The sequence below is a fragment of the Pholcus phalangioides genome, unplaced genomic scaffold (genome assembly GCF_987345545.1).
Source record: "Pholcus phalangioides strain wild (caught in Gottingen) unplaced genomic scaffold, Ppha-v1.0 ptg000015l_1, whole genome shotgun sequence".
Lineage (NCBI taxonomy): Eukaryota > Metazoa > Arthropoda > Arachnida > Araneae > Pholcidae > Pholcus > Pholcus phalangioides.
In genome coordinates this window covers 96,732,231-96,758,960 of record NW_028301608.1, presented here as the reverse complement: position 1 = coordinate 96,758,960, position 26,730 = coordinate 96,732,231, and the positions used below count along the sequence as shown (strand labels likewise).

Genomic DNA, 26,730 nt, shown 5'->3' with positions numbered 1-26,730 from the left:
ATGATCTGAAATGATAATTCATGTATAATTAATTTTTTTTAAATTAAAAACACGTTTCGTATTAATAATAGCATTGAAAACAGAATAAACCATTTGTAACAAAAATCTGTAACAAAAAAAAGCAACTCAAATGGAAAAACATTAAAAGAGCTATTTCGAATTTTAAAGATTTCTTTCATTCATCAAGAATTCATGACATTTTAATGTACCATTTAATGTATATTCATGTTCATTTATTGGAAAGAACAACCTCTTTATTTGAATTCTAAGTTCCAAGGAGTTAATGAGAATTCATCTTTTTTGTTAGGTCTAAAGAATATTCAAAAAATCCACGGAAATCGTAGAAACATCCTTTTTTCCTGAAGATAAATGACATACCTATCCATTTTCATTACGTTGAGGAGTCTCACAGTCAATATATACATATATATATATTCATCTTGCAATACTTTTATTGAATCCCAAGAGTTTTGGTTTTGTGTTTCTAAGAAAATATTGAAAATATGAAGAAGCTTTTTTTTCAACTTCACGACAAGCATACGAATATATGGTTGGTGACTTTTTAATACGAATAGCTACATGTAAAAATAATACATATACAGTCGGCGTTCGATATCACGACCCCTTCGTCCCGCCTAAAACGGACATTATATTGGGAGGGTCGTTATATCCTAAGTAAAACATATATGATAGTCGTTGTGTAAAAGCATTTGGGACTTATCCTGTCGGCCGTTGTAATGGAATGGTCGCTATACCATGGAGTCGTTATAACGACATCGGCTGTAGCTTGTTTTTTCTGTAAGTATAGAGATTTGATTTCGGGTTTGTGAGATTCAAAACATTGTTTAGAAATTTAGTTTGTGCCGAATAATTGATGTTCATTTAATATTGATGTTGCATCCATTATGATCAATGAAAATATAGGCACTAAGATTCCCGTAATGTTATGTGACCGTACGAAGTCTGTTTTTCACAATACGCAACGGTATAAAGAGTTTTTTTTTGCAGGCTATATACTACATATAAGACTGTTGTATGTAGATTCTTGTTCACGACATGTGATTGTGTAAGGATTTTTCTTGCCAAAATAAAGACTATGTGAAGGTTCTTTTTGTAAACTCTTTACGTACAAGTTTTTTGGCAACAAATTTGGATGATCTCTATTTGATGATTCCACGATAAATCTGGTTACCTTGTAACCGCACGTTAGGAAAAGAAAGAAGAAAGGGAAGGAAAAGATAGAAGAAAAGGAGGAAAAGTACACACACACACACACACATATATATATATATATATATATATATATATATAAAGAGTAGAATAGATAAGTAGATAAGAGAATATACAGTGTATTTCCCTTTTCACACTCATCCTACGTGTTATTTTTCGCTCTTATTTATCATATAGTAGAAAGATTTTATCGAGGAAAAAATCACTAGCAGGAGTACATAAAGAAAACGGGGGAAAATTGCTTCGGTTTATAGGGTTAAGTAAAGTTTGCGATCGTGAGGAGAGGAAAGAAAACACAGAGAACTGGATTGAATTTATTACATTGACGTTTGGACGAAATATTTCGTCGTGATCGTGAAAGGGTGAATGTGAGACTGTGAAGGTTCTTCTTGTTAATATGAAACTATGTGAAGGTTCTTTTTGCCAATTTTCAACTGTGTGAAAGGTCTCCTTGCCGATTTTAAACTATGTGAGGATTCCTCTAACCACTTCAGATTATGTGAAGGTTCTTCTTGCCACCACGAGATTATGTGGTTATTTTCCTCAATTTGCGACTATGTGAAGAATCTTCTTGCTAGTATGTGTTATGTAAAGATTCTTCTTGCTAGTATGTGTTATGTAAAGATTCTTCTTGCCACCTTTCGACTATGTGAAGATTTTCCTTGCCACTTTTCGACTATGTGAAGATTCTCCTTGCCACTTTTCGACTATGTGAAGATTCTCCTTGCCATTTTTCGACTATGTGAAAATTCTCCTTGCCAATTTTCCATTGTGTAAAGATTTTTCCAGTCAATTTTTGGTTGTGTGAAAGTTCTTCTGGATACTCGAGATTATGTGATGAATCTCCCTGTCAATATGCGACTATGTGAAGATTATTTTTGTTAATATGAGACTACATGAAGGTTTTTCTAGCCATTGCGAGATAATATGACCACTAAGAGATAACGTGAAGTTCCTCCTACCACAACGAGGTAAGATGAAGATTCTTTTTTTCTCAAAATGTGACTGTATGAAGAGTTTTCCTTGTCATTCCAACATGCGACTGTAGGAAGATTCTTCCCGTAGATAGTGGAGATATTTTTTGGTAACTGTGTGTGTTTGAAGATTCTTCTTGAAAATATAACACTATGAAGATTAGCATCGAAAACATGTGAGTGAATGAAGATTTTCCTTGGCTGCTCATTGAGCGTCTAAGATTTTCCAATCAGAGGAGGAAATAATCATATCAATTGATATTTGATTTATGTAGATAGTGTCATTATACGGACAATCATTTTGGCATCTTAGAATATAGTTGAAAATCATTACAGCTGCAATTAAGAAATATTTTTTGAAGAAGTTATTGCCGTTTGTTTTTATTTTTCTCCATACAGCTCATTTATCTATACAAGTAAACGCAAGATATGAATAAAATCTCGGGAACCGTCAAGCATTCACTTCAATCTGCTATATCAGTAATACATCGCTAATTGGGCTATTGCTGCATATGTATATGGACAAATCTTTGGTATACGTAACATATAATAGGGGGAAAAAGAAAAGTGGCCTGCCATATGGAATGTTTTGAAGCGAAGGTTCATGTCGAAAAGAGTTTCCGATGAATGAATTCGTTATCTTTCTCTGGAGAGAGCACTCTTTCATATTTTCTTATTCTTATTTGCTTGTTTTTTTCTTTTAGCCGAATGAGCCGGTGACATAGTGTTGGATAGAGAGAGATAGTGTCACTGAACCAAGTAATGACTTCCTTTCGACTGCTGCGTACTTATTTATTGATCAAGGAAGAACATATATGAGAAGAAGTAGAGAAGAAAACATGTTGATCATATAAAACACACATACATGTATATAAAAGATTGCGATTTTTCTTATGTTAACACTATAAAAAGAAGGGATTATCAAGCTGATGATCTCGATTCATTGTGATCATCATCAATCTTTATATTTATCATGTGGGAAAAACAATTTCTAAACTGCAATTTATCGGTCTTTTACGTAACATGAAGCATGAAAGCGACTTGAAAAGAAAAATTCTTGAATGGTAGATAAATACCTAAAGTTATATATATTTTTTGTTCTTATACCGAAAAATTATGTTTTCTTCCTGAACTGTTTTTCAGTCCAAGAATATTATTTTGTGTGAATTTGTATTATTTATACAATGCGTGGCTACTTTATTATGACCACCTGACAGTTTTAAGCAAATAAGCTATGGTGTGACACTATAACGGTAATTTCGTTTAGTTATTTTGGGCATGTAAACATGATGCGTACTTGAACTTACACTTTCCCAGTGCAGATTCGGTTACGAATGTTTCTAAGGAACCGGTAAAAAATTGGAAAAGAAAAGAAAATGTTTTTGATTAACAATGGTGTCATAAAAAGCTGTAAATGATTCGTAACGTTCACGGAAAATTTTACTTTCTTTGTGCAATACATGTATAAATAACATATGTATTTTTGTGAAAATAGCACGTATATTCACTAAAATAACAATGTTTCTAACAAGATTTCAATTTTCATCGCTTGATTCTTGCTTATAATATGCGGAGTTTTCACCCAATTTTAACGAAACTTTGATTTGCCTTACCTTACTGCTCCCTGTATCACTGATATCTTTCTGAATTGGAATTTTTATATTTATTTGGCAACCAAATTATGAAAAAAATATAATCGATATTTCCTGCACATGCGTAATTGAGAATCCTTTGTATAAAATGCTCATATCTCATTGAATACCAAATTGTTACATTTTAAATTTCTTTTCAGTCTATCTCATGTAGTGTGTAAAATTTTGTGTAAGTTTCGTAGAGACCAGTTAAAGCGATGCAAATTGAAATCGCTATAAGACATATTTATATCTTCGTAGATATACGTGGTATTTTTTCACTGAAATGCATACAAGTATCTCACGAAGCAAGATAAAATATATTCTCCGAAAGTTACAAACCATTTCCAGGTTTTTATATATGATAAAAAAAAACAAATTGATCACTTTTGTAACTTTTGTGGTCTCATAAAAACATTCGTGACAGAATTTGCACTGAAAACTGTGAGTTCAAATGTTATGTTCACATGGCCGAAATTACAGAACAGTGTGACGCCATAGCTCATTTGCTTGAAACTGTCACTAATAACAAATCGCCACTAATAAAGTGGCCGCTCAGTGTATTTGATAACAATTTTTCAGATGTCCTGTTTTAAAATTGTAAGCAACAATAATTGTGAAACAAGCTTTCGTGAATAAATATCAGCACATAAAAGCACCTGCATAAAAAAAAATGTATGAAATTCCTTGCTCTTATGCTTATTCGTGCGAATTTAAAACATTAAGTTCATGGAAAAAGCTTTAAATCGACGGAAGATTGCTTCTTTTCTGGTTGAATTAGTATTTAAATTTTAGTATTTGAAAATTTGCTTTTTACTTTGGAACGTCGTCATCAGAAAAGGTTCATGAGTATGAAGTAAAAATAGTTCAACAGCATTTACATGTTAAGAAGGTTTAATAACAGGAAATGTGTGTAAAAATAAAAGAATAAGACACTTCTCGTGCCATGTCATGACAACAGCTAATTTGTTTTTCTCGAATTATCGATCGCAGATTCTTTTAAAGCATGCAATGTTGAAAAAAGTATAAATTTGACACGACATACAAAAAATAAAGCACGAAAACGTTATCTTTTAAAGTATATTGTGTGAAAAATTTCCTGAAAATTAGCATTATGTAAAAATGTGTGCAAAGAATTCTCTATGGTAATTACTATTGAAAAGTTCTTGACTATGCGGGAAGAACCAAAAGACAGAGATACTGTCATTATTCAGTATTTATGTCTCTTTGTCGAAAGAATGTTTTATTAAACATTAAAAAATACGTGCGTTTTATGGGAGAGCTCTATTTTCTTTAGATAAGTTGGTCTTTTTGTCGCTAGAGACTATTACAGGAAATTTATGCCCCCATGAAAACTTTTTAACAAAAAAATGTGAAAGTTATTAGTATTTATGGCTTCTTCAGAGTTTTAGTGTGAACTCAAGAAATAATGTTTTATGTATGTTGATATTTTCAAGAGAAAATAGTATGCAAAATGTAAAGCGAGAAGAGAGATGAATCAATTTTTTTCTAATCAATTATGTGAATCACTCTTCTATTATGCATATGAAATGACATACAGTTGAAAAATAATCGCTATTGTGATTTTAAGAAATTATCCGTCTTGTGATTATTTTTTGAGAGTATTTAGCAATCAATTTTTTTTTAAATTACCGTAATTTTTGCACTAAAATTTCCTCTTATGCAGTTTCAAAAGTTACTTTTGGATTTGGCGCTTATTCAAAGTTGCGGTCTATTGAAAGTTTTTTTTTGGACTTTCATCAAAATTTTTTTAAAATAGTCATAAATACGAACGACGCTCGTTATGATGAGCTTGTGTGATTGCGAACGTTAAGTTATAACGACCGGAATGATAAGTCCCGAATTTTTTTCCTATAATTTATATAATTTATTTCTTCTCCATGTTATTTTTCATCCGATATGACGATTCACGAAGATAATTTAATCCAGTAAAACGTCTGAAATCAGTTCTGTTCCGTAATTTTTGTGCAAAGAAATGTAAAAAATCCGTGTTTTCCGTTTGCTAAAAATATGTGTGACTTTGACCCTTGATATTTAAGAATTCGGTTCATAAATGCGTGCACGTACTTACAGAGTTTTACAATTTCATTATTATTTTCTCACCATATGCATTTTTCACTGCAACTGCTTACACTATAACAAAATGAGCAATATATTTTTTTTTATTCCGTCTAAGTATGAATTCTTAGAAGAAGCTATTCTTTCCAAATGTCACAGTATAACGACTTTCCTAATATACCGTCCTTTTCAAAGGAACGACGGAGGTCGTTATAAGGAACGTCACTTGTAAAAGTATTGAAGAGCAAGAAATTTAATGAACAAAATCATTAAAAAAAAATGGCAGCTTTTCGAAAACATTTTTTCTCCGGTCACTTTTCTGCCTTTAGGTTATTTGCCGGAAACTAATAATTTGCGGTGGAAACAATCAAGATTGTTATCATTACAAAGTTTCCGCTTTCCGTGAATGCAAATGTTACACTCTTTCATCTTTAGATTTTAATGAAGTTCTTATTATATGTTGTGGTTTTGAGAAATTCATTATTTTTCTTTGTAGGAATAACAAGACAGTGCGCGAGATCTTGCTTCAGGAAAATAGGTTAGAACTCAAAAAGCCTTGAGAAAGAATTGAGAGCACTTTTTTTCCATCTAAAGGATTTTTAGAAAAACTATATATAACGGTAATATTAAAAGAAGTAAAAGGTCATGAAGCACGAAGCGATTTCTAGTGAATACCTCGTCGTAGCATACGTGTGCGTGTCTGTGGTCGTAATACTTTTGATTTGTTTGCTTGTGTACGTGACATGTTCGAAGAAGTTCAAGTTGAATTGGTTCGAAAAAACACAACTGGAATCAGTGAAATGCATGGAACAACAAATCGCTCCTCCAAGTAAGTCAACATTACTTACATTCGTTTATTGGTTTAAGGCCTCCCTTAAGGCCTTTCTCCTAGTTTTTTTACTTTTATTTATTTTTTTTTCGTTTTTATCGACCAGCGATTAAAACCAGAGAAGCGACCAAACACACTGTATCACATAGTTTTTCCAGGAACGTCGGCGCCATTCTAGAGATTAAAATCATTATATGTCGTGGACAAGCATAGCCAATAAGGTTTTCAGGGGAAAAGAAAATCCTTTTGTCTCTAAGTGTATTTATTACGTGTGATAACGATAACGAAAAAGAAATGCTGCGCTTAAGTTTCGTTCTTTTCTGCTGCGTTACGGTAAGTATATAATGATTACCACATATCGCATATCGCTGAAATTTCGGAGCAGATCTGACTGTGGGTCCGTGGTGTAGAAACGTCTAAATTGATTAGCTGACTTTGATCCACGCGACGACGCTATCAAGGGGTTTCCTACCTTTTACAAGGTGAAAAGCTATGCTCTAGTAAAAATATCATTGAAAATATTATTTGTGTATATGACGATGATTTAATTACAATTTTTCACACACACATATATCTGATTGTATATGCTTATCTATATGGCAGTACCGAGTTTCAAACATCTCCAATACTTAATTTCTTGCAAATTTTCAAAGATATTCGTTTTTAACATTTGCGTTCATGATAGAATAGCATGACATCCAGAGCCGCCCTAAGGGGTATGCGACAGATGCGGTCGCATAGGGTCCTTCGTTTTTGGGGAGGGGGCCGCACTTACGCTATATCATAGTTTCACAGACTTTTTGTTCCATCGCCCCGTTCTGCGAAGAAATATTTTCTCTCATCGCCCCCAACTAAACCCATAGGATCCTATGTTATGCCCGTAACTTATATCGTCCCCCTGGACCTTTCCGTCGCCCACCAAAGGGCGATATTGCCCACTTTGGGAAACTCTGCGCTGTATAGTAATAATTTCTTTCCTATAAATTCCCCATTTTCATATGAAACGATTGTAGAATTTTGCCATTTTCACGTAGAAAACGATTATACAGACATTCGACATTTTCATTTAATTCTCAATTTCCATCAATTTTGGAATTGTTTCTTTCATAAATTCTGAACGTTGATTCTTTTTGAAATTTTAAAATTTCATCAATTCTGGTATTATTTCTATCATTTATTGTGAGAAATGGCATCATCTAGAAGTATTCCTTTCATTTATTTTGAAATTTTCATCAATTTTGAAATTTTCATCAATTATGAAATTTTCATCAATTATGAAATTTTCATCAATTATGAAATTTTCATCAATTATGAAATTTTCATCAATTATGAAATTATTTCATTAATTTATTCTGAGTTTTCAGCTGAATTTGAACTCTGTCAATTGTTTTTCTCATTTTCGATTGATCGATTCTAAATTTTCATTAGTTCTCAGACAATCTCTTTCATTACATCGTAATTATAATTACTTTTGCAATTATTTCTTTCTTCGATTTAAATTTGACACATCAATGAAATTGAATAAAAATCGAAACGAAGGGAAACTGTTCAATCCATGAAAAGACGAAAAGGATTTCACATCCATTCTCAAATAATTAGGTTATAAAAAAAAACAATTCAAAATTTAATTTTACATGAGATTGAATCAAATCTCAAATCTTTTTCATTATTTTATGAACTGAACAGTTTTTCTTATTTTGAATCAATGTTTTCATTCAATTACCTGCATGTCACGGCATTTTATCATGCACGCAAGCTGTCTTTAATGATTTTTTTTTTTTAAATTTGTAAGTTCTAGAGAGTTATACGAAATATTTGAAATTCCGTACCAGCATGGGATAGCATATACAACCAAATATATAAGTAAAAAAATATTTGAATTATATCAATGGTTTAATAATATTTTTAATGATATTTGTACTAGGGAAAGTTTATTTATCATGTTAAAAGGTAGCAAACCCCTTAATGAAATTTGCTATCATTATTCATATTTTTTGTTTTCTCTGACAGTGATCGAGGAGACAATAATGCGTCCTCCGGGCAGTGGCGTCAAGTCCATGCGTGTCCTACGATCTCAGAGCAGCGGCGGCCGGTTGGATAGCCCACCTCCAGCTATTACAAAGGAATTCTGGGTTCCCGTCAGCATCCAGAGGCAAGCCAGCTTTTGTCAGAGTGATGGACCGAATGATTATAGCGGTGGTGAGTTTCAACAAGAATTTTGGATGTATATGTTTAAGACTCGAAATCAAAAGTGACTCTGGAAGCGTCATAAAATTAAGAGTATCAACTGTGAGAAATATATGAATTGTCTTAAAGATTCGTGAAATTAGTTATGCTACTGCTTATTTAACCGTGCATGCAACTCGTAAAGTTGTATCTGCTGATTTTCCAACGAATTGGTACATTCCGGAATGTTTATTTTGAGTGCATATATGTGATACCAACGTATTGTGTTGCCAGAGGTATGAATGTTTCGAGCTCTAATGGTGCTGCACATCTGTCTTCCATATTTGAGAATTCGGCAAATGCCTGAATAGGGTGTTGTGAGATGCATTGTTTTTAAATAGGAGACCGGCTCGCATTTGCTCCTAGAAGTTGGAAAACCACCAACCACCAACACCATGCCATCAACGGGATTCGTATCTGGACCCTTTCATGATGAGAGTCCAACAAGAAACCCACAGGACCGCACAACTGCATTTTTATAAACTACAGGACCAATGATTTTTTCACCTTTCTCGACTCTCCCCACGCACGACCATACTTTTTCTTGTGGGTCTCTGTCTTAAACAGTGTCCCTCCTTTCCCCATATCCAGTAGTGAGACACTTTGTATTTTGATACATTGATATTTGAGTACAGCAATACCCCGGAGTAACACGATAGGTAGAACCAACGATAAGTAGGGATACAATTTTGCATCAAATATTAATTAATTAGGATCAACATTTAGGAAAAGGACACCTGCCTTTTTCCTTCTTACCATGGCAGCACTTGTATGGGACTTTCCTATGACTTCATAGAAATTAACTTGCATTGTGACTGCAATCAAAATATTTCCTAAAAACTGCGCAAATGAAAGTAACTCGTTGAACGCTTTGAATGTTTTATTCACACTTTGGTCCATTAGAAAAAAAACAGCAGCTTGTGTTTGGAGACAAGAAGACAACTTTCATCCATGGGTTGAATTAATTAAAAATTCAATTGTCATTAATGAACATCGCAGTAAACAAACTTTTTTTAAGGATGACAATAACGTTGGATTTCTGGTATGAAATTGTGAACTTCTCTGTAAAACTACAGGTGCCATACAAAACTTGGGAGATTTCATTTCTAAATCACAGTGGGTGCAGTAGCCCATGTCGATAAGATACTCGCTTAAAGTACCAAAGGCTGTTTAGAGGTGTCGCGAATTTGATACCCGATTCGCCCTTGTCAGAAACTCCTTACACCGGGGTACAACAGAAACGGCAACATGACCACAGAAAAAGATCGCTTCAGCAGGGACTCCCACACCAAGGGATTAGCGCACCAACCTGTCGGTGAGTACAAAGAGAGGCTGCCGTTTGCAATCGGCAATAAATTGTAGAAATGACCGTGGTGCAACAAAAATGATGTAAACCACAGCAAATTTTTAATTTTTATACACTAGAGCCCGTTAAAAGTCAAAGTAATTCAATTACAATGGATATTCTGATCGAATGGAACAATTGGTATCATCGCTCATAATCTCTATGATCTGAGCAATAATCTCGAGATTACACTTGAAATTCGGAAATGTGTATTTTTCACAGAAAACAGCGTAACTTCGAAATCGCTCACAGCTGGGGATAGTGTAAGTCGGGGTATTCTTGTATATACCCCTGGGCTTAGATATCATTAGCTTCCTTCTTGTGTGTGTTTGGTGAAAGAAATAATTGCAGAATTGGTGGAAAGAAATAATATTCCAAAATAAAATAAAAATCTTCAATTGTTTGGGGCCCTTGTTTTCCCACTCGAGGCCATTTTCACCCAAACCGTTAAGACGCCACTGCACATTATAATATTGTATTCTTGAGAATCTGGATTCTATGTTGAAATAATAAATACCACACAATGGCTTGTTGTGGTGATCTTCGGGCTTCAGGGAAAGTCTGAATTTCGCCCGCAGTATCTGAATGGTTGATGACCCCTCTGGGCTAAAACATAAGTATAATATCAGAGACCATATAATAAAGGCTGTCTTATGACACGCCGAAGTCAGTAACAAAGCTAACGAGGAAATAGAGTTAGCCCTTTTCCCACTTTCTTGTTTATCTCCAATCGGTAACAGCTGACATCACCGTCTTGGTATAACCGATGAATTTCCATTGACTACCACGGTATTTCAAGGTCACGCTGTAGTTAAAATGTATTACAGAAGTGACGTCACGCACCTGATCCAAGATCACGCCCACTGAGCCAAGGCGGCAAGAGCAACTTCAAAGAGATGACGCAGCCTTTACTACATCGCATCGCACTGATCAGACATGGCCTAGGCCTGTCGCCATTAGATTTCCAGTAACGCAGAAAGAGGACCGATTTTAAAGTGTCACGTAAAAATCAATGGGAAATAATCAATTCTCTTATTTTTTATCGTTTATTTATTTATTTTTTAATTTTTGTCTCAAGAACTTTTCTTCCAAAGAATCTTGGTTTTCAGGATCCTTTCGTTCCTCATAAATATTCCCCACAAATACCCTCGAACCGATACAAATTGGATTAAGGGAACCATCGCTCGAAATTACCTTCGTGTACAACTTGTGAAACTCTTTGTAATATTCATGAAGATTTCGATAAAAATAGGTTTTCCTTCTATCTTATCTTTCTTTAGAAATGTCTTTGAGATTCGTTTCTCTTTGATAAAAATAAATTGAAATAAAAATACCTGTCTGTAATGCTTACGGCTATACGTCTTATTACATCGACTAAAAGCATGCGACTTTATTTCAAAACAGAATGTATTTCTGATTCATGAGCGATATTAGACTCATGACGGAAAAAGAAAATCCTTTCAAAAAATTGAAAAAAAGAAAAAAAGAAAAACTCGAGAATTTTTTTTGTTAAAATTTTTTTTTTTTCCTTGAATGAAAAAGTATTCCGAACAGTTGGAATTTGATTCTATTTCGGAATGCGTTTGAAACATACGTATGTAAGTCCCATGTTTTGCGAGAAGGTTTTCATTGGAACGCGCACGCGTTGGTGCAATTCATAAAGAATGAGAGAAAAAAAAAATATCTGTAATAACATTTCCCTCATGATATTTGTTCATGTTGAGTTTTTCTGAGAGTTGAAGAAAGAGATATTTCTGCTTTGGAAAACATCAATCGGATATCCTAGATTCTCTTCGTATATGAATTTACATCGGAACGTGCGAGTAAGTGCTCCATTTTTTCTATCTATCCCTACTTTTTCATCTCATTTCACTTGAAATATGCGTGCGATGTTTTCTTTGATCACATTCTCGAATATTGCTTTTCCGGAAATTTGAAAAAAAAAAAAAATATTTCGTGAAACCGGTCAAATAAATTGAAATGATATTTTTGTTTTCTTTTAAAGTTGTTTGTTTTTTCCCTTCTTCATCCCTGCATGTTACATTCGAAGTTTCCTCAAGTTTTTCCCTTTTGTAGGCTCTTCTTTGGGAATATTTGTTGATTGAAATGTTGCTTGAATGTGTCAAAGAACTATCTAGATGATTTGTTGGTTCATGTAATTATAAATAATTAATACGCATTTTAATTAATTGCCATGAAAATGGTTAATCGAATTATTGGAAAATTTGTGAATAAAAATTCATGAAGTTGGCTCTTCATCATGATATATTGTGCTTCGTGAGGAAAATTGAAACTTCAGCGTTAGAAATGACCCTTCATCATGTGAAGAAACAATTCTTCGTTATAAAAAAATTAAATAATACAAAGAAAATCCGAGTAACACACCAAGTGAAAGAAGTGATCATCAGGGAAAAATTGACGATTAATAATGATAAATGAATAAAAATCATAAAGAAAAAGTTCAAGCTTTATAATGAAAAAACAAATAAAAATCATAATGATGAAATTGATGCTTCATAATGATAAAAAAACTGATGCTTCATATTGATAGAAAAAAAATATTCATGCTTCATATATATATAATGATAAATAAATAAAATCAAAAAGATAAAATCAATCCTTTGTGATGATGAGATCAAAGTTTCGTAATGATAAAATCAAAGTTTCGTAATGATAAAATCAATGCTTCGTAATGATAAAATCAATGCTTCGTAATGATAAAATCAATGCTTCGTAATGATAAAATCAATGCTTCGTAATGATAAAATCAATGCTTCGTAATGATAAAATCAATGCTTCGTAATGATGAAATAAATAAAAATCACGAGAATAAAGTTGATGTTTCGTAATGATGGGAAAAATTGGTGTTTTAAAATGTGATAAAATAGAAAAAAATTCATGATTATATTAATGCTTCATCATGAAAAATGAGATTCGCCGTAGAAAAATCCATACTTTATATGATAAAAATATAATTTGTCATCATAGAAAAATGAATGCTTCATCATGCGTGTGTGTTTGTGCGAAGAAGGTTAAGAAACTTGATGAAGACATTTATTTATTGGTAAACGCACACAACAGGCATATGCCCAGTTACAGTGGAGTGAAAAAAAAACAACATTATGTAACAAATGATACTTCAACATGAATGCAGAGGTGCTTTGGAAAACATGCAACGTTTCACCATGAAAAAAAACCGCACTTGTGATCTTCGAAAAATTGTGTTTTATCGCTAAAGAACGTGAGCTTCATCGTTCGGAACCCTCACAGCCTCTGCATTCTTCGAATTATAATTCCTTCTCTTTTAATCCAGTTTAATAAAACCACTCATGAATAACCATAATTTTTTTAGATGAATTTTTCATGATGAAGGAGGAGATATTATTATCGAGCATGTTTCACACAAAATAGAATTTCTCACAATGTATACGGGTTTTTTTTTTCACATCAGACGAGAGTCTCCCGGATACACCGAACACTCCTCTCGGGATCAAAGTGTCGCCTTTCGCTCTGTCGCACATGGCTTCGCAACAAGATCGCAACGCATCACCACTGGTCAAGAGCGTCCAGCCACCACAGCAACAGCTCTCTGCTAGACCGAAAGTCGTGTCGATGTACGGCAAAATCGACCACACCAAGTTTGATGCGACGCTCTATCAGGAAGAGAGAGTGAGTGAGAAAATCACTAATTTTCTAAATAATAATATACTGTCATTGAAATTATTTTTACGTCGCATATAATTTTCGATTCTAGCATCCAACACGAAATTGATTTCTCATTCTCTTCCAACGACAGCAAAGCCCCCAAGAGATGCCCGAAGAAGGTCCTGGAGGAACTATTCATTTCGACGTCACCTACAACCTGCAATTTTCTCTGCTATGCGTCCATGTAATAAAAGCGCAGAACTTGGTTCCCAAGGACGTCAGCGGTCTCGCTGATCCTTATGTTAAGGTTAGTGTATTTCTATAGTATCGAATTGATAAGTGCATTTTCACTGAAGGAATATTTAAGGAATTTAAATTGTTTTTCCAAGCATAAAGTTAATATGGGTTGACGACATAAAACGTAAATGAACTTAAGGTTGCTATCCGTGGTTTGCTTTCATTAACAAGGATGGAGCGAAGCAAGGTTACAAAGTACCATAGCTCGGTAATTATTCAAGGTATGTAATTTATTATTAAGGAGGGGTAACGTGCAAGAGTATAATGGCTATTTTAACGGTAGTGACAGGAAAGAAGTGTTCCTTGAAACGCCAAAGGGAGCAAAGGTTCATCCATTCTTTATAAAAATGAAGGAGCAAATATTTGGCTCATAATTAATTCAAATAATCCTAGGGCAAGTGAACTTTATACTTTTAATAGATTGTTTATGGGAAACTCTCTCTTCATGTGTTCAAATGAAACAAAATTCTTGAGATTGTTTCACGATATCACGATGACTTTACACTATCTTAGTTCAAAAATGAGTTGTTTCACTTATCGTTACCTCGTATTTGTAATATAAGCTTACATAATTACTACAATTTCCGGTAAATATGCCGCTGGGACTTATGGGCCGCATCCATAAGCCACAAGTAATTTTCATTCAAAGGCTAAAAAAATAGTATCATTCGAATCGAACTAAAGTTTGTACGTTTAAATATAGTGAGATGATGTTTCTCAGCCCGACACATTAAGGAAAACGACTTTTTCTGGATATTATTCCGCAGTCAACTCAGAAAGAAAAATCTACTGGTCTTCGTCGAGAATCGAACCCGATTCCTCTTGCAATCTAGGTAAGCGTATTATCCACTACGAGAGACACTGACTTTTGGTTTTCTTCTAACACGCACAGTATCGTAACGTGCTGACGTAGCTATCCTCAACTTCAGCAAATGGCCCCCCATAGTGGTATTAAGCGAGATGGTTTTTCTCAGCCCAATACATCAACGAAAGATACTTTTTCTGCATAATGTTGCGAATTTTTTTATGTTAATGATTAAACATTAGAAAACATCTTTCAGTTAAAAAAAATAATTTTATCTTTTTATCTAAATTTTAAGCTTTTTAATAACTGCATTAAAAAGAAATAGGCCTACATGAAGAAAATTTCATAGAAATCAATTGAAATCCCCCGAAGTTAGAATTATCGAAGAGGTCATGGCCTCAAATTAGCCACAAAAGCTAAAAATTAATTTTCAAAGCTATATAAGCCGTGGCTTTATCATGGAAAACTGCGACACATTAACCTAGCTACTGTCAACCTTATTTACGTTGTCTACCTACAGTATTCACGTATGTGTATCACATCACAAATGACTTAGACTCCGACGTAAATTCTGCTATTTCTAATTAACAGGTACGGCTGTTACCGGACGCTGACACATGGCGCGAGACGTCAACCGTGTGGAAGTCACTGAATCCAATTTTCGACGAGGAGTTAGTTTTCGACGTTCCCGAACAAGAAATCCAGGAGAGAGTTCTCGAAATATTCTTGTTCGATTTCGATCCGAATTCGAGGCACCAATGCCTCGGTCGAGCGAACGTTTCCCTGAACACGCTGAATTTGCAAGAAAACAGCCCGATCAGCAAAGGAATCTATTTCTCTGACCAGAAAGACGACAAGGTATCATTCGTTTACTCTTATCATTTAAAACTCTAGTCTTTTTTTGAGCACTATAGCAGAAATTCATGATACTTCTGTAAATGTTGATATGTTTTTAGATTAAACCAAGTATCATAATCACAAGGGTTGCTTGTTTTGAAATATTGTCGTATGAGGGTTTTTAGGGAAACGGGGACCCCAACCCCGTGAAAAATGTTATGTTCATATTTTCTTTTGAATTTACATCGCGTATTGTTCATTGATTTCAAAACTTCGGAATGTAAGTTGCTCCACGACAATCAAGGGACACCCTCAACCAGGAGTTCAGGCAAAACAATGAAGGGTTACTAGGGATGCCAGATTTTTCGCATATATAAGGAATTGGATAAAACACGTGTGGAGGGGGAAGGGGGGGGGGTACGTGCATTGCTTTGCATGTTCATGAATTAGTGATGGCACGCTTAACAAAAATTCTTGGGACGGGAGATCAAGTGTCCTCTGAATCCTTAGGGTTGCGCCACCTATGCCCGTCCTCGCCCCCATTCTAGCTGGAGCAGACAAGAGATTTTACGTTTGAAGCTAATAGTCAATTTACTAGCAGAAAGAACGTGAGGTGTTTACAATTTTCTCATTTCTCATATAATTGTATAATGATGCCAAAATAGTTGCGTTATACACGTGTAAAGACATAGTTTATTTGAATGTATTCTACCGCCTTTTAAAAAAAGTAAATTTCAATTTCCGCATTTTAATTTAATTTAATTTAATTTAATTTAAATTTAAATTTAATTTAATTTAATTTTAATTTTAATTAAAATTTTAAAAATCTATGTGTTTTTTGAAACACCCTGTATGTTTGCTTACGCTTGAAATGTAACGAAGCATGGGCGATTCTATAAACTATTTTTAGAAGAGAAAAACAAATAATCAATTCATTTCTCCTATAAAAAATGCATTCATGGTGTATCTGGATAAAAAACGAAATTTTCAACTGCAGCCAAAATGACAGCTCGGTAGTGTTAAATCCAATTCTATTTCACACAATATAAAATCCAGAAGGACCACTCCGGTCATTTTGACTGTTTCCCATATCAGCGATGTCAGATTTCGCTATGCAATAACAAAACAAACGATACAATTTCAATCAGTAAGAAATTTGTAAGCGTAAAATGCATTTCGAACGCAAGAAATATTTTGAAAAAATTGAAAAGTGTGATGTGCAAATGAAACTGCAGTTATTACGTTCAGAGTATAAATATTTTTTTTATCGGTTACGGCTGAGGAATATCCGGTATTAGAAATAAAATTATGAAGTTTAATCACACACTCATATGCACATTTTAAACATAATAAAAATAAACGAGAAAATCGGGAGTATGTAATGGAAAACAACCTCCGTTCATTTCGGCTATAGCACCGGTCCTTCTAGGATAAATTTTTAGAATTTTTCTATGGAAAGAATTATACACACAGTATTAGTCATTAGAAAAATATATTTATTGTCCAATTTTTCTCTCTCTCTCTCAGGGAAACATATTCTTTTACTTTTCGGTGCACCGCCCACCCCTTCCTCCGCAGTTGCACTGTAACCTGTTTTTAATTTATTTTTGTAATTTTTTTTTGTCCTTTTGTTTCATTTATTTTTCTTTGTGTAATTTATTTATCAATTTAATCCTCTCGCTTACAAGCGATTGGCAAAAATTCGGATAGTCTCTATTTGACGAATCGGCGATAAATCTGGTAACCTTGTCCTAACTTTACCGCACGTTAGAAAAGGAAAAAAAGTAGAAGAGAAAAAAAAATGAAAAGCTAAACAGTATAATAGATAAGTTAATAATTATGTAGGTACAAAGTATATTTTTCTTTTCATCCCCTCACCCTAAATGTTCTCGTTCACTCTTATTTGTATTGATACGACGTCGGTGTAACAAATTTAACAATTTCATAGTATTCTTTCAAATTAACGCCAGGTGGCAAGAAGGGGGAGAGAGAAGGAATGTCATGATTACTCACCGCCAGGAGAAGGGATCCGTTCTCATCGGTTTAAACTCTCACGTCTCTAGTCAGTTTTCTTCTTTCAGCTAGTTCTCGCTCAACTGTCGTCAATTCACTGGCTATCGCCAAACGATATCCTCCTGTGCGCCAACTGGCGTAGTGCCACGCTTACAAACTTTCCCCTTTATATCAGTATGTAGTAGAAACATGTCATATGTAGGGAAAAAATCACTATTAGCCTATGGAAAAACCGAAGAGGGAAAAATTGTAGGGTTGCAACAAAGCATCGCGATGATGAGGAAAGAGAAAAGAAAACAGAGATAACTTTTTTGAATTTATTCCACTGGCGTTTGAACACAATATTACGCCTTCGATCGTAGAGTGGTTAAATGCTGCTTTTTTTTTTCTCATTAACATATATTTTGTTAGTAACAAATGTTATGTGATTTTGATTTCATTTAATGATAATTCATGTCTTATTTCACATTGGAAATTATTGTTATACCTATAGCAATTTTTATTGTAACAACCAGTATCTGAAATAGCAATGACCTCCTTGGTTATTTTCTTCACGTTTATATTTCATACTGTACTTGGTTCTAATGTGAATAATTTGAATTTAGAATTAAAACAAAAAGAAATCAACACTTATTAAAAAAGATTATCTGCCACACACTGTTGAAACACAGGATAATAAAATACAAAAAATGTGTAAATAATTTTTATGACTGCGGAAACTTTTTTATACTGGATTCGGTGTTTCATTGGACGCTGCCTCCACGATAATCAGGGTCAAATTGTCTTGTTTTTCTTGATCATGTTACTCGTATATAACAATTTTTTTTGGCGCGTTGGCGGTGTTTGTTTCATTATTGGATCTTATGGAGTTTATGCATTCACCGAAGTCCTTATACTTTTATTTTGTGTCGAGACACCCGGAGAGCTCACATTCTTTTTTTTTTTTTAGTTTTTCATGTACACACTTTTGATGAAAATACAATATAGCTATAATAGTACTGTTATGTTTATATGCACTAATGAAACTCGTGTATAAGCATTTTAAACTGCGTTCTGGGGCAAAAGAGCCATATGATTTGCTGATGTTAGGGAAGAAACATAGAAATACTATTACTTGACCTCCAGACCAACGTGGCTCCCGCTCTGCCCCCTATTACTTTACCGCGAATGCACCTCGTATACATTCCTTTGCGGAATTTCTTACGAATCGGTACATGTCGGAATGCGTGTTCTGAGTGTATGTGTGACCCCTAACATATTTATGTTGTAAAGTTCCGTTTGTTTAGTGTTCTTGCTAGTGCAACCATCTGTCTTCCATATTTTGAAATGAAGATAGTAAATGCTTGAATATTCATGTGTTATGTAAGTGTCAAAAGTAGGTCTTGCTCTGTTCTGAGAGACTTTTTCAAATAGGGGACCAGCTCGTATTCACGCCTTTAAGTTGGAAAACAACCTACAGCCGACCACCACTGTGCAGAAAACAGGACTGGAACCTGGATCCCCAGGATGAGATTCCAGCACGATGACCACACGACTGCACAGCGGTGGAAAAGGCATACTGCAATAATTAATTTTGTGAGGATATTTTTTGTGAAAGTGGTGGATAAAAGATTGATAAAACATGGATATATGTTGATACAAATGGGCCATATACTGTATTAAAATGCAGGGGACAATTTTGTTTGCATGAAATTGAAAATTGACATTTTGTTTGCAGTCTGGTTCAGATGCAATGGCAGTTTATTTTGGACTATAATAGGCAACCCAAACAATATGCAATAGGCAGTTTATACTAGATGTAATAGACAGAACAGAACGGACCGATCACGACCACTCTGTGGCTTGCGAGATATAAGCTGGCTAATACAAGGAGAGCGGGGTCATGCCGGAGAATATTCTGAGTTATACTGAGAGAAAATAACAATTCGTTATGAAAGAAAGAATCCCTATCGTGGGGCCCTGAAGAGCTCCTAGTATGTGCTTTCAGATGCAATTGCAAAATTTATGTGCACGGTCAGATACATGCGAAGACGTAATAGACAGTTTAGACTGAATATAATGGGTAGCATACGTAAGATATACAGGATGCATCGCTAACAGCTGGCACTGCAATTGAACTGTTGATCCTAAAGGCATACTTGCAATTAGAAAAAGTATCCAAATAACGTGGCGATTTCAAATAACAAATTTATATTGATAGGGTGTCCGTATAAAAAGCTATTTTTTTTATTTAATAAACTATAGAATTATTAAATAAAAAAAATAGCTTTTTATACGGACACTCTGTGCTCAAAAACCCAGTTAGAAAATTGTCGCACTGTCTCTCTTGAGGCCAAGAAAAAATTCCATGTTTCCAAGCGCAACATTCACTGTGATATTTTTGATTTCAAAATATTGGAGAAAAATTGGGAAAAAACAGCATAAATATGATGACAAAAAACATTTTTCGTTAGTTCACGCTGTTTTCCCCCTCCAATTTTTTAATTCGAATATCTCTGCGAATACTGCACTTAGAAATGAGGAATTTTTTTCTCGGCCTCAGGACAAACAGAGCAATAGCTTCCTAATTTGGTAGTTTGAGCACAGGGTTTCTGTATGAAAAGGTTTTTTTTTTGGATTTTAAAACAACTGTTCAACCCCTTACAATGCGAATGATGTATCTGAAGTCCACACGTTATTTTGATACTTTTTCTAATTGAAAGTATGCCTCTAGGATCAACGGTTCACCGGTATATTGTGGTGGCAGAATTGGTTAGCTATGCACCCTGCATGTATTTGTAATATACATTTTCAGGTCTAGATGCAGTATGCAATATCTGTTAGCTACTTTTTCGAGTTGATTAACTGTCAAATGAACATGGGCCATATTAAATGATACACACCGTCCTCGGATTTACTGCTTTCGTAGCTTTGTTGGAATAGAAATAATAATAATAAAATTAAATGTATTTCACTTCGCAAGCATCGAAAAATTTTCACTCATAATTTAGATCGATTTTATCAATCAATTTTCGAATTCAAACGGGAAACTATTTGAAAAATTTCGATTAATTTTTTAAAGAAAAAATTCATTTTTATTGTTTTTTTCACATTACATTTCTATCTTTAGCCAGAACTTGGAGAACTGATGCTCTCCGTTGGATATTTGCAAAGTGCTGAGAGACTCACTGTTGTAGTGCTCAAGGCACGAAATCTACGTCATGCTGAAGACTCAAAATCGAAAGGTGACACTAATTTTACTAATGGCTTATTATTCATAATCTTATTCAGGGTAAATTAAAGAAAGTGGATAATATGCACATTTAAACAGCAAATTCGGTGGGGAGGGGGGGGGGGTTTAACTTCTTCAAAAAACTGCAGGAAAAATACTGGATGGAATTTTAAAAGTAGAAAATATAAAATAATGAAGTAAGATGCAATATAAAAAATTGAGAATGAATACAAATTTGTTATTGATTAGAGGGGCCCCTGACTACTTGTTGTAGGATCAGTTGGCTCACACTTTAAAATATTACTGGGCATAAAATCTCAAATAAAAAACAATGATATACTGCAAAGCTATCCCGAATAGAATTCCGTTGGATTCATTAACCTACATGAAATAAATGACCGTTTCTTCTTATAATCTGGTAGTACAAAAAGGTACCCAATATCAGAATATTTCAAATTTGAGAGTATTGAAGACACACATTGCAATAACATCTGTTGGACGCTTAGTAGCAGAACCTATTCTTCCAGAAGGAAAAAAAATACAACCATTTTTATATTAGATTTAAAATATTGATTAAAAATAATAAAAATACAAAGAAAATTAAAAATCACTTGAAATAACGATTAAAAATGATTTTAAATTATTATTATTTTAAAAATCTCTGAAAAATATTTATTAAAAATCACTTAAAATATTGATAGAAAAAACACGAAAATATTGACAAAAAAAGTCTTGAAACAATTGAAATTTCGGAAAAGCAATATCGAGGTAATTATCGATTAATTACTCTTTTTTGCAAGGAATTCGATCCCTGAGACCGGCCATAATCAGCCAAAAAAAAAAAAAAAACCCACATAGAGATACCTATATACACCTCATAATTTCCAGATATAATAACACAAATATTTTTGTAAAGAAATTTATTTACAAAATATTTTGGCTTTATTGAGAAAAGTTGATTCAAAATAAAAGTTCTACTTTGCTTCCAATGTTGCTTGATAAACGGTAACACTGTCTAAAAATATTACTGCGTCATTTGTTATAACATGTTGGAGTTGGTTATTCTCTCCGGAGTTTGTCGGGATTTGCGATATTATGCGGAGAGCGTGTCCGAGACACAAAATGTAGCATTCGACTGTCTTAACAGCGGGGAAACTGAGATTCTGAGCTGTAATAAATTACTCTGAGCAAACTCACGTTTACGTGGAAATCTCAAGGGTTCGCCTTTTTCTAGGAAAAGCTCAGTGAACCCAACAAATACTCTGAGGCTTTCCTTTTCTAGTCTTTACACGGACGCAGCAGTAACACGGACTATACATATGATAGTAACTTGGGTGAATTTCGATTGAGGTCAATGGAATGAATTGCTTTTGTTGAAGCACATAATTTATTCTGGAAATAAAATACCTACGAGTATTTCTCTAATATTGATTTTTGTTGAAAGTGTAATATTTTCACTGGTGTGTGTATGTGTGTGTGCGCGCGCGCGTCACGTATTTGCATTGTAGATCAGCGTTTTTCAGCCACTGGGTTCGCTGACCGATACTTCACCCAATTTAAATAGCCGCTACCAGGAACGTTTTAAGAGTATCATGGGTCTCCGGGCCGAGTAGTTTTCCGGAGGTCCTTCATGGAAAATTTACGTGATCACTCTGGAAAAATTTCAGATCTCATTTTTGTGTGGCTCTTGGGCCGTGCCTGAGTGCGCCGGTAACTGTTTTGAATTGAAGAGGGAATCACATAGATATATTGCCAAACAATACAAATGTAGTAGATTTCAATTAACGATTCTGCCAAAGCAGAAATTGTATCGTTTTTCAGGTTATTCGATAGTGTATGTAGATCATTTGGCTTATTAATTTTTGTTTTGCTTAGTTTGAGAGTAGAGCAGTCATTAAAAACTTCTGTCTGGATAGAAAAAATAATTTTTCATTTACTACTTCGGAATCTTGGACTATTTACAGTAACATTCATCATTCAAAATTATGGAATCCATTTTGTGTATAGGCGTTTTTTTACAACAGTTGCATAACAAAGCAATTGGAAACACAGGCCTATTCTAGGTTTTGTAATTCTGATGCTACCCATAGCATTCAATTGTCTTCTGCATTTTTGGGACAAGTCCAACAAATTCAACAAACTTCTGCAAAGAGCTAGAAATGAAAGTGCTTTATATTTGTCGGTTACATTGGCATTAAACAGTAAAATGTTAACAAATCCCTTTAAAAAAGGGGGATGTGTGTACACCGAAGTAAAACCATCCGGTTCACCTAGAAGTGTTTACATTGGACCTTGTGGCTTACACATTTTGCACTGTGCTTTTGGAAGTGCAAAATGTGTAATTGCACGCTTATCAATTTCTTCACAAATGTGTAAATGCGCTTTCTCTAAGGAGTGTAACTCTTAAAAAAATTTACATGTCTTCATTATTTGCTGTGCATCGGAGTAGAGAGTTGAAAGACTGAACTGTGGAAGACTCTTTGAAAAAAAGAGAATGTTATGCATTGTGAGGTGAGACAGAAAAGAATTAAAGAATTACCCGTTATTGCTAGCGCGCTGTTTTGGCCAAAAATAGTTTTGTTGCCAAGTAAATTTTGTTATTTTGCTTTGGATCGAGTCAATATTATAGGATATTGAAATAGTGCTACGAGAAAAATGTTAATTTTTTTGAAAATAAAGTAAATTGGTGAGTTTTTTTTTCATTGTACAGGGTGGGCGAAAAGTCCGTAGAAACTTCAAAAATTCATAAAAACCGGAAAAATAACAGAAATAAAAAATGGTTTGCAGCGTTAGCATAACTAGGTCACGGAAAATGTTTTTTAGACGGGGGGAAAAAACTCAAAAAACAACAGACAGATTAGCTTGACGTATACAAGTCAAAGAAAAGATACGCAAATAACGAACAGAATGCCTCCAAATAGTTTATTACAGCAGTATGTGCCCCACGTGACCACCACCACCACAGATGATAACTCATTGCAGGCGAGTCACAAATCCAGCAACGGCAGAGTGCAGCAGGTCCGCATACACGGTTTACAACGGTGAACTGCTTGTGGATTAGGAGCGCAAGTTATTATAACCGTCTCATTTGCATATTTCCACCGAATTCGTTCGCACCAGTGCCACCTATCAGCCGTTTTTTGAGTTTTTTTCCTGTCAAAAAAATTTCCGTGACCTAGCGATGCTAAACCTGCAAACCGTTTGTTGTTTTCGGTTTTTATTCATTTCTAAAGTTTCTACGAACTTTTGCGCACCCTGTACTATAATTATATTGTCTGGGGAAGAAAGCGTCCTACTTTTTTCTATTTTTATGAGTGGGAGCCCTGCGAAATTATTTCTCCCATTTCAAATATTAATCGCATTTATTTATTTTTTACCGGTCAGAAAATTATTTCTCCCATTTTCACCGATCGGCAGTTTTTTTTTAAAAAAGGCGGAAGAACGTTTTTTTTGGATTTAAAAAAAAAATCATGCAAAAACAATTGATTTTAAAAATATTTATTTCCAGATACTTACGTGAAAATTGCCATTTTCATGAACGAGAGGAGAATCAAGAAAAAGAAGACTAACGTACAGAAGAACACGTCGAGCCCGATATTCAATGAAGCTCTTTCTTTCAATAACATACGCAAGGATATGCTGAAAAGCATTTCCATCGAGATATCCGTTATGAACGATAACAGCATGCTCGGTCACAAAGAGGTTCTCGGTACGCTTTGCATCAATGCTAAATCCAAAGGCGATGAGGCTATACAGAGAAGGAATGTTCTGAACGGCCGCTCTCCGACAGCAATGTGGCACTCGCTGATCATAGGCACGACGACACCAACAGAACGATCGATGGAGTGAGTGGGAAAAAAAAAAAAATCCATGGCCGAAAATGAACCAAAAATTGAGACCGTTGACTGTGTTAGAACAGAAATTGTCTTGGAAGTTTTTCCAGGACGTTTTTATTGTTAAATTGCGAAATTACTTACTGGAAGCCATGCCATATTATAATCATTATCTGTCCCTTGAATGTCCTAATTAAAGCAAGGTGATCTCGTAAGTGTTGTCAAATCACCATCAAAAATGCATTATTTTCAAACTTCAATGTTTATAAATCTTATAATTTCTTATTGGGTATTTTTATGAGAAGAAACTGAACTTGATATTCAAATTTTATTCATAGTAAATTCTATGAGATTTCTGCTATTCCGTGACATAGATTTCATGAAATGAATGAAAATTTCTACAGAATTATTCTCTAAGAGTAGTTAATTAAATGTGCAATTTCGTCATTGAAAATTTATGATCTCATTAAAAAAATGTTCACGTGACAACACGTTCAGTTTGGATGCTGAAGATCCATGACCAAATGAACAAAAATAAAAAGACCATTGCCTGTGTTACAACAGAAATCATCTTGAAAGTTTCTCATGGACGGCGTCGTTGCCAAATTGGGAAATCACTGGAAATCATGTAATATTATATAATGATATATACAAATATGTTCTGCCCTTGAATATCCTACATACATAAAGCTTGGTGATCTACACGAAGACGTTTTACTCAAGTTTGTCTGTAAAATCACCATCAATACAGTGCACTATTCTATAACTTGAATGTTGCTAAATCGTACAGTTCCTTATTGGATATTTTTATGAGAAGTAATTGGATTTAATATTCAAATTTTATGTATAATAAATTTAGTAAAATCCCTGATATATTCAGTGAAATGAATTTTATGAATTCAATGAAAATTTCTACGGAATCACTCTTACCCGAGATATAAAAATAAATAAGTAAAATAGACAATTTCGATGTTTGAAAAAAATTTACATATATTACATTTTCTTATCCTATGCATACTTATAGAAAAATAATATTCTAGTCACAGCACGTTCAGTTGGAATGTTGCAAATCCATGACCAAATGGCCCAAAATGAAAAGATTTTTGCCTGATTAAGAACAGTAATGGTCTTGGAAGTCTTCACAGACGATATTGTTAAATTGCGAAATTACTGCAAGCCATACCATTAATATTAGAATCACATTTTCTGTTTCTTTAATGCCCAAAGTAAAACCTGGTGATCTTCGTGAGTTTTTCTGTTAAATCACCTTTAAAAATGAATTATTTTTAAATTTAAATTTTTCAAAATTTCATAATTTCTTATTGAATATTTCAATCTGAACAAATTGAACGTTCAAATTTTATAAAGTATTTCCATTGAATCCGTAAAGTAGTTCCATAAAATCATTGAAAATTGCTGAGAAATTTCTCTTCATCTTAAATTTACAAGTAAATAGTTAAAATAGGCAGGAACTTTACGTGTATTAAATTTTGTTATCCTATACACACCCATAAGAACGGATATTCTAGTCACAATACGGTTGGAGGTGTTGAAAATCCATGACCAAATCGACCAAAAATAAAAAAAAATGCCGTTGTCTGTGTTGGAAGAGAAATTATACTTGAAATTTTTCTTGGACACGTTGTCGTTGTTAAATTGCGAAATTACTGTAAATCTATGCTATATATGGTTATTTCTGTCCTTTGAATGTCCTAAATAAATCCTGGTGAAATCGTAAGTTTTCCAGTCAAATCACCATCAAAATTCATCATTTT

General features: G+C 34.0%; 1 protein-coding gene across 2 annotated transcripts in view; it reads left to right on the top strand.

Annotated features, from left to right (window-relative positions):
* The window catches only part of Sytalpha (Synaptotagmin alpha), a 110,562-nt gene extending 84,033 nt beyond the window's left edge, over positions 1 to 26,529 (top strand). Inside the window, exons 2-8 of one of the 2 annotated variants that reach the window (XM_089244840.1) lie at positions 6,411 to 6,743; positions 8,754 to 8,942; positions 13,766 to 13,983; positions 14,111 to 14,266; positions 15,653 to 15,919; positions 21,021 to 21,135; positions 24,631 to 26,529. In XM_089244840.1, the coding sequence (XP_089100966.1) occupies positions 6,560 to 6,743; positions 8,754 to 8,942; positions 13,766 to 13,983; positions 14,111 to 14,266; positions 15,653 to 15,919; positions 21,021 to 21,135; positions 24,631 to 24,971 (1,470 nt within the window). In that variant the 5' untranslated portion in view covers positions 6,411 to 6,559 and the 3' untranslated portion in view covers positions 24,972 to 26,529. Of the gene's footprint in view, positions 1 to 6,410; positions 6,744 to 7,110; positions 7,226 to 8,753; positions 8,943 to 13,765; positions 13,984 to 14,110; positions 14,267 to 15,652; positions 15,920 to 21,020; positions 21,136 to 24,630 lie in introns of those variants that run through there. The other variant, XM_089244841.1, reaches the window with a different exon arrangement.
* Positions 26,530 to 26,730: the final 201 nt, after the last annotated feature.